General features: G+C 47.8%; 1 protein-coding gene across 5 annotated transcripts in view; it reads right to left on the reverse strand.

Moving 5' to 3' along the window:
• LOC109882846 (exocyst complex component 6-like) overlaps window positions 1-6,399 on the reverse strand; it is an 85,720-nt gene extending 79,321 nt beyond the window's left edge. For 2 of the 5 annotated variants that reach the window (XM_031817106.1, XM_031817105.1), the window contains exon 1: window positions 6,227-6,399. In XM_031817106.1, the coding sequence (XP_031672966.1) occupies window positions 6,227-6,360 (134 nt within the window). In that variant the 5' untranslated portion in view covers window positions 6,361-6,399. Of the gene's footprint in view, window positions 1-5,613; window positions 5,738-6,226 lie in introns of those variants that run through there. The other 3 variants (XM_031817109.1, XM_031817107.1, XM_031817108.1) reach the window with 2 other exon arrangements.
• Window positions 6,400-14,858: the final 8,459 nt, after the last annotated feature.

The following is a 14,858-nucleotide window of genomic DNA, read 5'->3' on the forward strand; positions in this document are numbered from 1 at the left end:
TCCATTGATAAGAAACATTACTGTGCAGCCGTATTCATTGATCTGGCCAAGGCTTTCGACTCTGTCAATCACCACATCCTCATCGGCAGACTCGACAGCCTTGGTTTCTCAAATGATTGCATTGCCTGGTTCACCAACTATTTCTCTGATAGAGTTCAGTGTGTCAAATCGGAGGGTCTGCTGTCCGGACCTCTGGCAGTCTCTATGGGGGTGCCACATGGTTCAATTCTTGGACCGACTCTCTTCTCTGTATACATCAATGATGTCGCTCTTGCTGCTGGTGAGTCTCTGATCCATCTACGCAGACGACACCATTCTGTATACTTCTGGCCCTTCTTTGGACACTGTGTTAACAACCCTCCAGGCAAGCTTCAATGCCATACAACTCTCCTTCCGTGGCCTCCAATTGCTCTTAAATACAAGTAAAACTAAATGCATGCTCTTCCACCGATCGCTGCCTGCACCTGCCCGCCTGTCCAACATCACTACTCTGGACGGCTCAGACTTAGAATACGTGGACAACTACAAATACCTAGGTGTCTGGTTAGACTGTAAACTCTCCTTCCAGACCCACATCAAACATCTCCAATCCAAAGTTAAATCTAGAATTGGCTTCCTATTTCGCAACAAAGCATCCTTCACTCATGCTGCCAAACATACCCTTGTAAAACTGACCATCCTACCAATCCTCGACTTCGGCGATGTCATTTACAAAATAGGCTCCAATACCCTACTCAACAAATTGGATGCAGTCTATCACAGTGCAATCCGTTTTGTCACCAAAGCCCCATATACTACCCACCATTGCGACCTGTATGCTCTCGTTGGCTGGTCCTCGCTTCATACTCGTCGCCAAACCCACTGGCTCCATGTCATCTACAAGACCCTGCTAGGTAAAGTCCCCCCTTATCTCAGCTCGCTGGTCACCATAGCATCTCCCACCTGTAGCACACGCTCCAGCAGGTATATCTCTCTAGTCACCCCCAAAACCAATTCTTTCTTTGGCCGCCTCTCCTTCCAGTTCTCTGCTGCCAATGACTGGAACGAACTACAAAAATCTCTGAAACTGGAAACACTTATCTCCCTCACTAGCTTTAAGCACCAACTGTCAGAGCAGCTCACAGATTACTGCACCTGTACATAGCCCACCTATAATTTAGCCCAAACAACTACCTCTTTCCCAACTGTATTTATTTTGCTCCTTTGCACCCCATTATTTTTATTTCTACTTTGCACATTCTTCCACTACAATTCTACCATTCCAGTGTTTTACTTGCTATATTGTATTTACTTTGCCACCATGGCCTTTTTTGCCTTTACCTCCCTTCTCACCTCATTTGCTCACATCGTATATAGACTTGTTTATACTGCATTATTGACTGTATGTGTGTTTTACTCCATGTGTAACTCTGTCGTTGCATGTGTCGAACTGCTTTGCTTTATTTTGGCCAGGTCGCAATTGTAAATGAGAACTTGTTCTCAACTGACCTACCTTGTTAAATAAAGGTGAAATAAAAATAAATACATTTATTATGACTTTTATTATAAAACTTTCCTATTATTTCTCTCTGGTCTTTCTCTCTGCATTGTTGGGAAGGGCCAGTCAGTCAGCATTTCACTGCAGGTCTACACCTGTTGTTTACCAAGCATGGGACACAATCTGATGGTGCTAATGGGACCATTAAAATGCAAAGGCCTGTAATCGTCCTCTACAAACACACACCGGTCGGCCTTTGCAAATTACAAAACCGCCAGAACAACCCAAAATAATACAATGACGTTTGTTTTGGGCTCTAAAATGTGTTTATTGTGATCAAGTTCGATCCCCATGATCGGCTATTTTAAAGTTGGCTACAAATAGACATTTAAACAGTGATCCATTCTAACTGCTACATATCTATTTAAACAGTGATCCATTCTAACTGCTACATATCTATTTAAACAGTGATCCATTCTAACTGCTACATATCTATTTAAATAGTGATCCATTCTAACTGCCACATATCTATTTAAATAGTGATCCATTCTAACTGCTACATATCTATTTAAATAGTGATCCATTCTAACTGCTACATATCTATTTAAATAGTGATCCATTCTAACTGCTACATATCTATTTAAATAGAGATTCACTCTAACTGCTACATATCTATTTAAACAGCGATCATTCTGACAGTTGCCTTCACACAGGACCACATGCTGAGACAGACCGACAGGCTACGAGGAGGCTCCCGGTTGGCTCTCTCAGGCAGGATGAAAACAACGACATCGACCATGATCCTTAGCGATTTTTTGGTGCTATTCAGCAACATGGCACGCTTCAAATTTAAATACTTCCGGCTTTATGCACCATCGGGAGTTTTCCATTGGAACACGTGGCTGACATCACCATTTATTGGTTTTCATGTCTGTGCCACCCACCCTGCCTGCACCACAGTCCAGCCCCCACCCACCCTGCCTGCACCACAGTCCAGCCCCCACCCACCCTGCCTGCACCACAGTCCAGCCCCCACCCACCCTGCCTGCACCACAGTCCAGCCCCCACCCACCCTGCCAGCACCACAGTCCAGCCCCCACCCACCCTGCCTGCACCACAGTCCAGCTCCCAACCCTCCAGCCAGCGTCACAGTCCAGCCCCCACCCACCCTGCCTGCATCACAGTCCAGCCCCCAACCCTCCAGCCAGGGCCACAGTCCAGCCCCCAGCCCTCCAGCCAGCGTCACAGTCCAGTCCCCAACCCTCCTGCCTGCGCCACAGTCCAGCCCCCACCCACCCTGCCAGCATCACAGTCCAGCCCCCAACCACCCTGCCAGCTTCACAGTCCAGCCCCCACCCACCCAGCCAGCGCCACAGTCCAGCCCCCACCCACCCTGCCAGCATCACAGTCCAGCCCCCACCCACCCTGCCAGCATCACAGTCCAGCCCCCACCCACCCTGCCAGCATCACAGTCCAGCCCCCACCCACCCTGCCAGCATCACAGTCCAGCCCCCAAGCGCCACAGTTCCCTATATAGTGCACTACTTTAGACCAGAGCCCTATTCCCTACATAGTGCACTACTTTAGACCAGAGCCCTATTCCCTACAGAGTGCACTACTTTAGACCATAGCCCTATTCCCTACATAGTGCACTACTTTAGACCAGAGCCCTATTCCCTACAGAGTGCACTACTTTAGACCAGAGCCCTATTCCCTACATAGTGCACTACTTTAGACCAGAGCCCTATTCCCTACATAGTGCACTACTTTAGACCAGAGCCCTATGGGTCCTAGTGCACTGCATAGGGGGTCATTTGGAAAGCAGATCAGGATGGGCTGAGGAAGTCTGATAACCAAAGGACGACTGACCAATTCAAACAGACGACAGGCAGGATGGACAAAACAATGAGCCTTGATGTTGTCAGCACTGGACACAACACACACACTTCAATAAGAGGAAGACTGAAGGTTAACTTCCTAACGATATGAACACACCTTGTTTGCCCTTTGAACTGAAAATCATTAACACACTTTCAGGCACTACTGCAATGTGAAATGACTGTCTGGCAAACTCAATGTATTGCACAGTGTAGGTCTACAGCTGGAATGTTAAGCTCCCAATGCTATGATGAACCCAGTCTAAATAATGTATTATGCCTGGTGTTAACAGTAAACTGACACGCAACTAGGAAGTAGCCTAACCTCTATACCTCAGAGACGATACAATATCCAGGCTGAAACTGGCTGAACAAGGAAACATACCTGTCATAGTTTTGACAGAAGCAGCAATGACAGAGTAGATAGATAAGTGGCCCCAGGCCATAACAGGCCTGTTAGGCCATAACAGGCCAAGCCCTTGATCATGGGTCTCAGTTCCATTACATGACATAAGAGTTTTCTGTATGGGGGAGTTTTGCAAAGAGCCCCGACTCTCAGTCTAAACGTATCACTTGCAGTACGGTTTTGGAAGCATAAGGACCATCCATATCTCCAAGAAATAATAAGAATTTAAAGAAAGGTTAAATTCATAAACACTTTTTTAGGGTTAGTGTTCCCACACAGTCATATCTCCATGTTAGAGCGCGTGCTTACAGAAAACAGATGGAAGACAGAGTCGACTACCTGTGCTAATTAGCTATCTGCTTCTCGGAAGACACGGACCTCACAAATGTCTCATCACTGACAAATACTGTAGACTGTAACTGTGTTAAAACCAGTTTGTGAAATTATTTTGATGTGATATGAAAGTAGAGGAATTTATGTTTTTAGAACAATACCACAATTTGAGAATCAATTCACCTTTAGATGGGAGTATTTGGCTGATTTGGCTTTCCAGAACCAATTATCCCTTAAAACAGAACATCTAAGGTCCTTGGACTATATGGAGTAAAGTTAGGCTACTTTAGTCCATTATTGGTCAATAACAGGCCACACCACTTCCCCCTCTGGCTGGCTGGTGTGCTGCTGGCAGGCTTTATTTCAGTTCTGGAGGGGATGGGGCTGGAGTGGTGTCATTCATTCAAATCCACCCCATGCTACAATACACAGTATGTTTTTGATGTGGAGTATCTAGTTAGTCATTGCTAACTTGTAACTAACTATATTAAGATAATTTACTACTGATTAGACAACCCGATGACTTGATTGCAAGCTAACGTTGGCTAGCTACATAGCTAATGATAAATATTGCTATGGATGAAACGTTAGCTAGCTAGCTACTTACCTAAGGATAAATATAACTATGCTGTAACGTTAACTAGCTAGCTACTTAGTTAATGATACATATTGCTATGCATGTAACGTTAGCTAGCTACTTAATGATACATTTAGCTACGGCTGTAAGGTTAGTTATGTGATTAATACGTGCCCCAGTTTGTTTGCTAGCTACTTACCAAGCTAACTATATAGCAACGTTTTAAGATCACATCGATATAAACAAGACTCAGTATTATCAAATGAAGCGAGTTAGTGGCCTGCTAATGCAACTAGCTAGCTAACCTGCTAATGCAACTAGCTAACCTGCTAGCTGGCCAACTAGCTAACCTGCTAATGCAACTAGCTAGCTAACCTGCTAATGCAACTAGCTAGCTAACCTGCTAATGCAACTAGCTAACCTGCTAGCTGGCCAACTAGCTAACCTGCTAGCTGGCCAACTAGCTGGCCAACTAGCTAGCTACCCTGCTAGCTGGCCAACTAGCTAGCTACCCTGCGAATACAATTAGCTAACCTGCTAATGCAACTAGCTAACCTGCTGGCTTGCCAACTAGCTAGCCAACAACCTTGGGCATAACGAGCCACACCCATCTATTGCTATGTAGAGTTGTGACATGTCACCCTACCTGACATTACAACCATCATATAAAACGTTACAACACATGACACATGAACACGATGTTTTGACGTGTAAACACCGGGTTTGTCTAAAGCTAGCTCACCCTGCTCACTAGCATAGCAACTAAACCCTGGTCACTGTAGCATAGCAACAACGGGCTGTAAGATATGTAGCTAACTAACGTTGAGCTGGCTTGGGATTTGGATGCTAACAAACAAAAGGTCTTTCAGTGTACTGTTCTACTTGGACCACCAACGATAAGATAATAAAAATTAATTTTTCTTTAAAATACACATTTCCGTACCGAAGTGTCGGACCGACACAAGCGGTGTCGGTGCTCTCAATTTCTTGCAAAATCCGTTCGTGCTCCGTTATACACTCCACGGATTCATTGTCCGCCATGTTGCTGGTAATCATCACAGTGTCGAGCGGTGACGGTGACACTGCGGGGAAACGGGTCAGTACCGGACTCGGTCGGTAAGGGGCGTAACGTTACCGGTGTGTGATGTCTTAGTGACAGCCTTAGGCAGATGTTTACCCTGCTAATAACCTACACATCAGTGTCAAATCTGATTTATTAATCTATACAGTTAACCGGCCTTAGATCAGTATCTATGAATGAATAGTCCCTACTTATAAATTGATATTAATAGTAACAGAATGAACATCATCACCAAATAGTATTCTGTCCATGCTACATTTCATTTAAAACTTAACTTCCATTGTTCAATTAATTTGAAAAAGTAACGTAGCTATTTGTACAGATAATTGTTTCCTGGTGAGAATAAAACTAATTGATTGTAATCACAATTAGCTATTATGAATAGATGAAAATGTCTCACATTTGACTAATGAATCTGTTCTACAATAGTTTGAACCTTGTTTTTTTATCCATATTTGGATTAAATTGAAAGTACCTTAATGTGGTTCCCAGGGGCAAGTCCACGGATTCAAGTTCAGCAAAAACATTTCCAAAGCCCTTCTCATCATCTCTGCTACCATCATCTTCAGGAATATCTGGTAAAGGTTTCTCCACTCTATCGCGGGACATTTCACTATTTCTAGCTTTGTGGAGAGAGTGATGGGAGATTTGTGCAGTAGGATATAGCTGTGGAGAGTTCCTGGTCACACACCTACTGGGGTCAATCAGGCTGTCAGCAGAAGAAAAGCAACGGAGGGGAAACCGTCAACCTTGTGATCCGAGGAACTTTGAATCCAACAAAAGAGTTAATTGCTTTTTTTGTTAAATAGTGCCACGAATAACCCCATTCAACATAGAACGTTTACAAGACGTATGTAAGGAGTTCATTTCTGGATAAATTGATTTTCCATGCGGGTTTGAACAACACTCCTTCATAAAAACATTTAATATATTTAGGTGAACTTGTTACATTTTAGGCTACGTGTCAAACTCATTCCACAGAGGGCCAAGTGTTCTCCCTAGTACATGGTTGATTAATTAAGGTCACTAATTAGTAAGGAACTCCCCTCACCTGGTTGTCTAGGTCTCAGTAAGGAACTCCCCTCACCTGGTTGTCTAGGTCTCAGTAAGGAACTCCCCTCACCTGGTTGTCTAGGTCTCAGTAGGGAACTCCCCTCACCTGGTTGTCTAGGTCTCAGTAAGGAACTCCCCTCACCTGGTTGTCTACGTCTCAGTAAGGAACTCCCCTCACCTGGTTGTCTAGGTCTCAGTAAGGAACTCCCCTCACCTGGTTGTCTGGGTCTCAGTAAGGAACTCCCCTCACCTGGTTGTCTAGGTCTCAGTAAGGAACTACCCTCACCTGGTTGTCCAGGTCTCAGTAAGGAACTCCTCTCACCTGGTTGTCTAGGTCTCAGTAAGGAACTCCCCTCACCTGGTTGTCTAGGTCTCAGTAAGGAACTCCCCTCACCTGGTTGTCTAGGTCTCAGTAAGGAACTCCCCTCACCTGGTTGTCTAGGTCTCAGTAAGGAACTCCCCTCACCTGGTTGTCTAGGTCTCTGTAAGGAACTCCCCTCACCTGGTTGTCTAGGTCTCACCTGGTTGTCTAGGTCTCAGTAAGGAGCTCCCCTCACCTGGTTGTCTAGGTCTCAGTAAGGAACTCCCCTCACCTGGTTGTATGGGTCTCAGTAAGGAACTCCCCTCACCTGGTTGTCTGGGTCTCAGTAAGGAACTCCCCTCACCTGGTTGTCTAGGTCTCAGTAAGGAACTCCCCTCACCTGGTTGTCTTGGTCTCAGTAAGGAACTCCCCTCACCTGGTTGTATAGGTCTCAGTAAGGAACACCCCCCTCCTGGTTGTCTAGGTCTCACCTGGTTGTCTAGGTCTCAGTAAGGAGCTCCCCTCACCTGGTTGTCTAGGTCTCAGTAAGGAACTCCTCTCACCTGGTTGTCCAGGTCTCAGTAGGGAACTCCTCTCACCTGGTTGTCTAGGTCTCAGTAAGGAACTCCTCTCACCTGGTTGTCCAGGTCTCAGTAGGGAACTCCTCTCACCTGGTTGTCTAGGTCTCAGTAAGGAACTCCCCTCACCTGGTTGTCCAGGTCTCAGTAGGGAACTCCTCTCACCTGGTTGTCTAGGTCTCAGTAAGGAACTCCTCTCACCTGGTTGTCCAGGTCTCAGTAGGGAACTCCTCTCACCTGGTTGTCCAGGTCTCAGTAAGGAACTCCTCTCACCTGGTTGTCTAGGTCTCAGTAAGGAACTCCCCTCACCTGGTTGTCTAGGTCTCAGTAAGGAACTCCCCTCACCTGATTGTCTAGGTCTCAGTAAGGAACTCCCCTCACCTGGTTGTCTAGGTCTCAGTAAGGAACTCCTCTCACCTGGTTGTCTAGGTCTCAGTAAGGAGCTCCTCTCACCTGGTTGTCTAGGTCTCAGTAAGGAACTCCTCTCACCTGGTTGTCTAGGTCTCAGTAAGGAACTCCTCTCACCTGGTTGTCTAGGTCTCAGTAAGGAACTCCCCTCACCTGTTTGTCCAGGTCTCAGTAAGGAACTCCCCTCACCTGGTTGTCTAGGTCTCAGTAAGGAACTCCTCTCACCTGGTTGTCTAGGTCTCAGTAAGGAACTCCCCTCACCTGGTTGTCTAGGTCTCACCTGGTTGTCTAGGTCTCAGTAAGGAACTCCTCTCACCTGGTTGTCTAGGTCTCACCTGGTTGTCCAGGTCTCAGTAAGGAACTCCTCTCACCTGGTTGTCTAGGTCTCAGTAAGGAACTCCCCTCACCTGGTTGTCTAGGTCTCAGTAAGGAACTCCTCTCACCTGGTTGTCTCAGTAAGGAACTCCCCTCACCTGGTTGTCTAGGTCTCAGTAAGGAACTCCCCTCACCTGGTTGTCTAGGTCTCAGTAAGGAACTCCCCTCACCTGGTTGTCTAGGTCTCTGTAAGGAACTCCCCTCACCTGGTTGTCTAGGTCTCACCTGGTTGTCTAGGTCTCAGTAAGGAGCTCCCCTCACCTGGTTGTCTAGGTCTCAGTAAGGAACTCCCCTCACCTGGTTGTATGGGTCTCAGTAAGGAACTCCCCTCACCTGGTTGTCTGGGTCTCAGTAAGGAACTCCCCTCACCTGGTTGTCTAGGTCTCAGTAAGGAACTCCCCTCACCTGGTTGTCTTGGTCTCAGTAAGGAACTCCCCTCACCTGGTTGTATAGGTCTCAGTAAGGAACACCCCCCTCCTGGTTGTCTAGGTCTCACCTGGTTGTCTAGGTCTCAGTAAGGAGCTCCCCTCACCTGGTTGTCTAGGTCTCAGTAAGGAACTCCTCTCACCTGGTTGTCCAGGTCTCAGTAGGGAACTCCTCTCACCTGGTTGTCTAGGTCTCAGTAAGGAACTCCTCTCACCTGGTTGTCCAGGTCTCAGTAGGGAACTCCTCTCACCTGGTTGTCTAGGTCTCAGTAAGGAACTCCCCTCACCTGGTTGTCCAGGTCTCAGTAGGGAACTCCTCTCACCTGGTTGTCTAGGTCTCAGTAAGGAACTCCTCTCACCTGGTTGTCCAGGTCTCAGTAGGGAACTCCTCTCACCTGGTTGTCCAGGTCTCAGTAAGGAACTCCTCTCACCTGGTTGTCTAGGTCTCAGTAAGGAACTCCCCTCACCTGGTTGTCTAGGTCTCAGTAAGGAACTCCCCTCACCTGATTGTCTAGGTCTCAGTAAGGAACTCCCCTCACCTGGTTGTCTAGGTCTCAGTAAGGAACTCCTCTCACCTGGTTGTCTAGGTCTCAGTAAGGAGCTCCTCTCACCTGGTTGTCTAGGTCTCAGTAAGGAACTCCTCTCACCTGGTTGTCTAGGTCTCAGTAAGGAACTCCTCTCACCTGGTTGTCTAGGTCTCAGTAAGGAACTCCCCTCACCTGTTTGTCCAGGTCTCAGTAAGGAACTCCCCTCACCTGGTTGTCTAGGTCTCAGTAAGGAACTCCTCTCACCTGGTTGTCTAGGTCTCAGTAAGGAACTCCCCTCACCTGGTTGTCTAGGTCTCACCTGGTTGTCTAGGTCTCAGTAAGGAACTCCTCTCACCTGGTTGTCTAGGTCTCACCTGGTTGTCCAGGTCTCAGTAAGGAACTCCTCTCACCTGGTTGTCTAGGTCTCAGTAAGGAACTCCCCTCACCTGGTTGTCTAGGTCTCAGTAAGGAACTCCTCTCACCTGGTTGTCTCAGTAAGGAACTCCTCTCACCTGGTTGTCTAGGTCTCAGTAAGGAACTCCTCTCACCTGGTTGTCTAGGTCTCACCTGGTTGTCTAGGTCTCAGTAGGGAACTCCCCTCACCTGGTTGTCCAGGTCTCAGTAAGGAACTCCTCTCACCTGGTTGTCTAGGTCTCAGTAAGGAACTCCCCTCACCTGGTTGTCTAGGTCTCAGTAAGGAGCTCCTCTCACCTGGTTGTCTAGGTCTCAGTAAGGAACTCCCCTCACCTGGTTGTCTAGGTCTCAGTAGGGAACTCCCCTCACCTGGTTGTCCAGGTCTCAGTAAGGAACTCCCCTCACCTGGTTGTCCAGGTCTCAGTAAGGAACTCCTCTCACCTGGTTGTCTAGGTCTCAGTAAGGAACTCCTCTCACCTGGTTGTCTAGGTCTCAGTAAGGAACTCCCCTCACCTGGTTGTCTAGGTCTCAGTAAGGAACTCCTCTCACCTGGTTGTCTAGGTCTCAGTAAGGAACTCCTCTCACCTGGTTGTCTAGGTCTCAGTAAGGAACTCCTCTCACCTGGTTGTCTAGGTCTCAGTAAGGAGCTCCCCTCACCTGGTTGTCTAGGTCTCAGTAAGGAGCTCCCCTCACCTGGTTGTCTAGGTCTCAGTAAGGAGCTCCCCTCACCTGGTTGTCTAGGTCTCAGTAAGGAACTCCTCTCACCTGGTTGTCCAGGTCTCAGTAGGGAACTCCTCTCACCTGGTTGTCTAGGTCTCAGTAAGGAACTCCTCTCACCTGGTTGTCCAGGTCTCAGTAGGGAACTCCTCTCACCTGGTTGTCTAGGTCTCAGTAAGGAACACCCCTCACCTGGTTGTCCAGGTCTCAGTAGGGAACTCCTCTCACCTGGTTGTCTAGGTCTCAGTAAGGAACTCCTCTCACCTGGTTGTCCAGGTCTCAGTAGGGAACTCCTCTCACCTGGTTGTCCAGGTCTCAGTAAGGAACTCCTCTCACCTGGTTGTCTAGGTCTCAGTAAGGAACTCCCCTCACCTGGTTGTCTAGGTCTCAGTAAGGAACTCCTCTCACCTGGTTGTCCAGGTCTCAGTAAGGAACTCCTCTCACCTGGTTGTCTAGGTCTCAGTAAGGAACTCCCCTCACCTGGTTGTCTAGGTCTCAGTAAGGAACTCCCCTCACCTGATTGTCTAGGTCTCAGTAAGGAACTCCCCTCACCTGGTTGTCTAGGTCTCAGTAAGGAACTCCTCTCACCTGGTTGTCTAGGTCTCAGTAAGGAGCTCCCCTCACCTGGTTGTCTAGGTCTCAGTAAGGAGCTCCCCTCACCTGGTTGTCTAGGTCTCAGTAAGGAACTCCTCTCACCTGGTTGTCCAGGTCTCAGTAAGGAACTCCTCTCACCTGGTTGTCTAGGTCTCAGTAAGGAACTCCTCTCACCTGGTTGTCCAGGTCTCAGTAGGGAACTCCTCTCACCTGGTTGTCTAGGTCTCAGTAAGGAACTCCCCTCACCTGGTTGTCCAGGTCTCAGTAGGGAACTCCTCTCACCTGGTTGTCTAGGTCTCAGTAAGGAACTCCTCTCACCTGGTTGTCCAGGTCTCAGTAGGGAACTCCTCTCACCTGGTTGTCCAGGTCTCAGTAAGGAACTCCTCTCACCTGGTTGTCTAGGTCTCAGTAAGGAACTCCCCTCACCTGGTTGTCTAGGTCTCAGTAAGGAACTCCCCTCACCTGGTTGTCTAGGTCTCAGTAAGGAACTCCCCTCACCTGGTTGTCTAGGTCTCAGTAAGGAGCTCCCCTCACCTGGTTGTCTAGGTCTCAGTAAGGAGCTTCTCTCACCTGGTTGTCTAGGTCTCAGTAAGGAACTCCTCTCACCTGGTTGTCTAGGTTTCACCTGGTTGTCTAGGTCTCAGTAAGGAACTCCTCTCACCTGGTTGTCTAGGTCTCAGTAAGGAACTCCCCTCACCTGGTTGTCTAGGTCTCAGTAAGGAACTCCTCTCACCTGGTTGTCTAGGTCTCACCTAGTTGTCTAGGTCTCAGTAAGGAACTCCTCTCACCTGGTTGTCCAGGTCTCAGTAAGGAACTCCTCTCACCTGGTTGTCTAGGTCTCAGTAAGGAACTCCCCTCACCTGGTTGTCTAGGTCTCAGTAAGGAACTCCTCTCACCTGGTTGTCTCAGTAAGGAACTCCTCTCACCTGGTTGTCTAGGTCTCAGTAAGGAACTCCTCTCACCTGGTTGTCTAGGTCTCACCTGGTTGTCTAGGTCTCAGTAAGGAACTCCCCTCACCTGGTTGTCTAGGTCTCAGTAAGGAACTCACCTGGTTGTCTAGGTCTCAGTAAGGAACTCCCTTCTCCCTCCATGGAGTTTGACGCCATGTGTTTTAGACTTTAGTATTATTTTATCTGGTTGTCCAGGTCTCAGTAAGGAACTCCCCTCACCTGGTTGTCCAGGTCTCAGTAAGGAACTCCCCTCACCTGGTTGTCTAGGTCTCAGTAAGGAACTCCTCTCACCTGGTTGTCCAGGTCTCAGTAAGGAACTCCCTTCTCCCTCCATGGAGTTTGACGCCATGTGTTTTAGACTTTAGTATTATTTTATCTGGTTGTCTAGGTCTCAGTAAGGAACTCCCCTCACCTGGTTGTCTAGGTCTCACCTGGTTGTCCAGGTCTCAGTAAGGAACTCCCTTCTCCCTCCATGGAGTTTGACGCCATGTGTTTTAGACTTTAGTATTATTTTATCTGGTTGTCTAGGTCTCAGTAAGGAACTCCCCTCACCTGGTTGTCTAGGTCTCACCTGGTTGTCCAGGTCTCAGTAAGGAACTCCCTTCTCCCTCCATGGAGTTTGACGCCATGTGTTTTAGACTTTAGTATTATTTTATCTGGTTGTCTAGGTCTCAGTAAGGAACTCCCCTCACCTGGTTGTCCAGGTCTCAGTAAGGAACTCCTCTCACCTGGTTGTCTCAGTAAGGAACTCCCTTCTCCCTCCATGGAGTTTGACGCCATGTGTTTTAGACTTTAGTATTATTTTATCTGGTTGTCTAGGTCTCAGTAAGGAACTCCCCTCACCTGGTTGTCTAGGTCTCACCTGGTTGTCTAGGTCTCAGTAAGGAACTCACCTGGTTGTCTAGGTCTCAGTAAGGAACTCCTCTCACCTGGTTGTCCCGGTCTCAGTAAGGAACTCCTCTCACCTGGTTGTCCAGGTCTCAGTAAGGAACTCACCTGGTTGTCTAGGTCTCAGTAAGGAACTCCTCTCACCTGGTTGTCCAGGTCTCAGTAAGGAACTCACCTGGTTGTCTAGGTCTCAGTAAGGAACTCACCTGGTTGTCTAGGTCTCAGTAAGGAACTTCTCTCACCTGGTTGTCTAGGTCTCAGTAAGGAACTCCCCTCACCTGGTTGTCCAGGTCTCAGTAAGGAACTCACCTGGTTGTCTAGGTCTCAGTAAGGAACTCCCCTGGTTGTCTAGGTCTCACCTGGTTGTCCAGGTCTCAGTAAGGAACTCCTCTCACCTGGTTGTCCAGGTCTCAGTAAGGAACTCACCTGGTTGTCTAGGTCTCACCTGGTTGTCCAGGTCTCAGTAAGGAACTCCTCTCACCTGGTTGTCTAGGTCTCACCTGGTTGTCTAGGTCTCAGTAAGTAACTCCCCTGGTTGTCTAGGTCTCAGTAAGGAACTCCTCTCACCTGGTTGTCCAGGTCTCAGTAAGGAACTCCCCTGGTTGTCTAGGTCTCAGTAAGGAACTCCCCTGGTTGTCCAGGTCTCAGTAAGGAACTCCCCTGGTTGTCTAGGTCTCAGTAAGGAACTCCCTTCTCCCTCCATGGAGTTTGACGCCATGTGTTTTAGACTTTAGTATTATTTTATCTGGTTGTCCAGGTCTCAGTAAGGAACTCCCTTCTCCCTCCATGGAGTTTGACGCCATGTGTTTTAGACTTTAGTATTATTTTATCTGGTTGTCCAGGTCTCAGTAAGGAACTCCCTTCTCCCTCCATGGAGTTTGACGCCATGTGTTTTAGACTTTAGTATTATTTTATCTGGTTGTCCAGGTCTCAGTAAGGAACTCCTCTCACCTGGTTGTCTAGGTCTCACCTGGTTGTCTAGGTCTCAGTAAGGAACTCCCCTGGTTGTCTAGGTCTCAGTAAGGAACTCCTCTCACCTGGTTGTCCAGGTCTCAGTAAGGAACTCCCCTGGTTGTCCAGGTCTCAGTAAGGAACTCCCCTGGTTGTCTAGGTCTCAGTAAGGAACTCACCTGGTTGTCTCAGTAAGGAACTCCCTTCTCCCTCCATGGAGTTTGACGCCATGTGTTTTAGACTTTAGTATTATTTTATCTGGTTGTCCAGGTCTCAGTAAGGAACTCCCTTCTCCCTCCATGGAGTTTGACGCCATGTGTTTTAGACTTTAGTATTATTTTATCTGGTTGTCCAGGTCTCAGTAAGGAACTCCCTTCTCCCTCCATGGAGTTTGACGCCATGTGTTTTAGACTTTAGTATTATTTTATCTGGTTGTCTAGGTCTCAGTAAGGAACTCCCCTGGTTGTCCAGGTCTCAGTAAGGAACTCCCCTGGTTGTCCAGGTCTCAGTAAGGAACTCCCTTCTCCCTCCATGGAGTTTGACGCCATGTGTTTTAGACTTTAGTATTATTTTATCTGGTTGTCCAGGTCTCAGTAAGGAACTCCCTTCTCCCTCCATGGAGTTTGACGCCATGTGTTTTAGACTTTAGTATTATTTTATCTGGTTGTCCAGGTCTCAGTAAGGAACTCCCTTCTCCCTCCATGGAGTTTGACGCCATGTGTTTTAGACTTTAGTATTATTTTATCTGGTTGTCCAGGTCTCAGTAAGGAACTCCTCTCACCTGGTTGTCTAGGTCTCACCTGGTTGTCTAGGTCTCAGTAAGGAACTCCCCTGGTTGTCTAGGTCTCAGTAAGGAACTCCTCTCACCTGGTTGTCCAGGTCTCAGTAAGGAACTCCCCTGGTTGTCCAGGTCTCAGTAAGGAACT

This window comes from Oncorhynchus kisutch, unplaced genomic scaffold, assembly GCF_002021735.2.
Source record: "Oncorhynchus kisutch isolate 150728-3 unplaced genomic scaffold, Okis_V2 scaffold933, whole genome shotgun sequence".
Classification (NCBI taxonomy): Eukaryota; Metazoa; Chordata; class Actinopteri; order Salmoniformes; family Salmonidae; genus Oncorhynchus; species Oncorhynchus kisutch.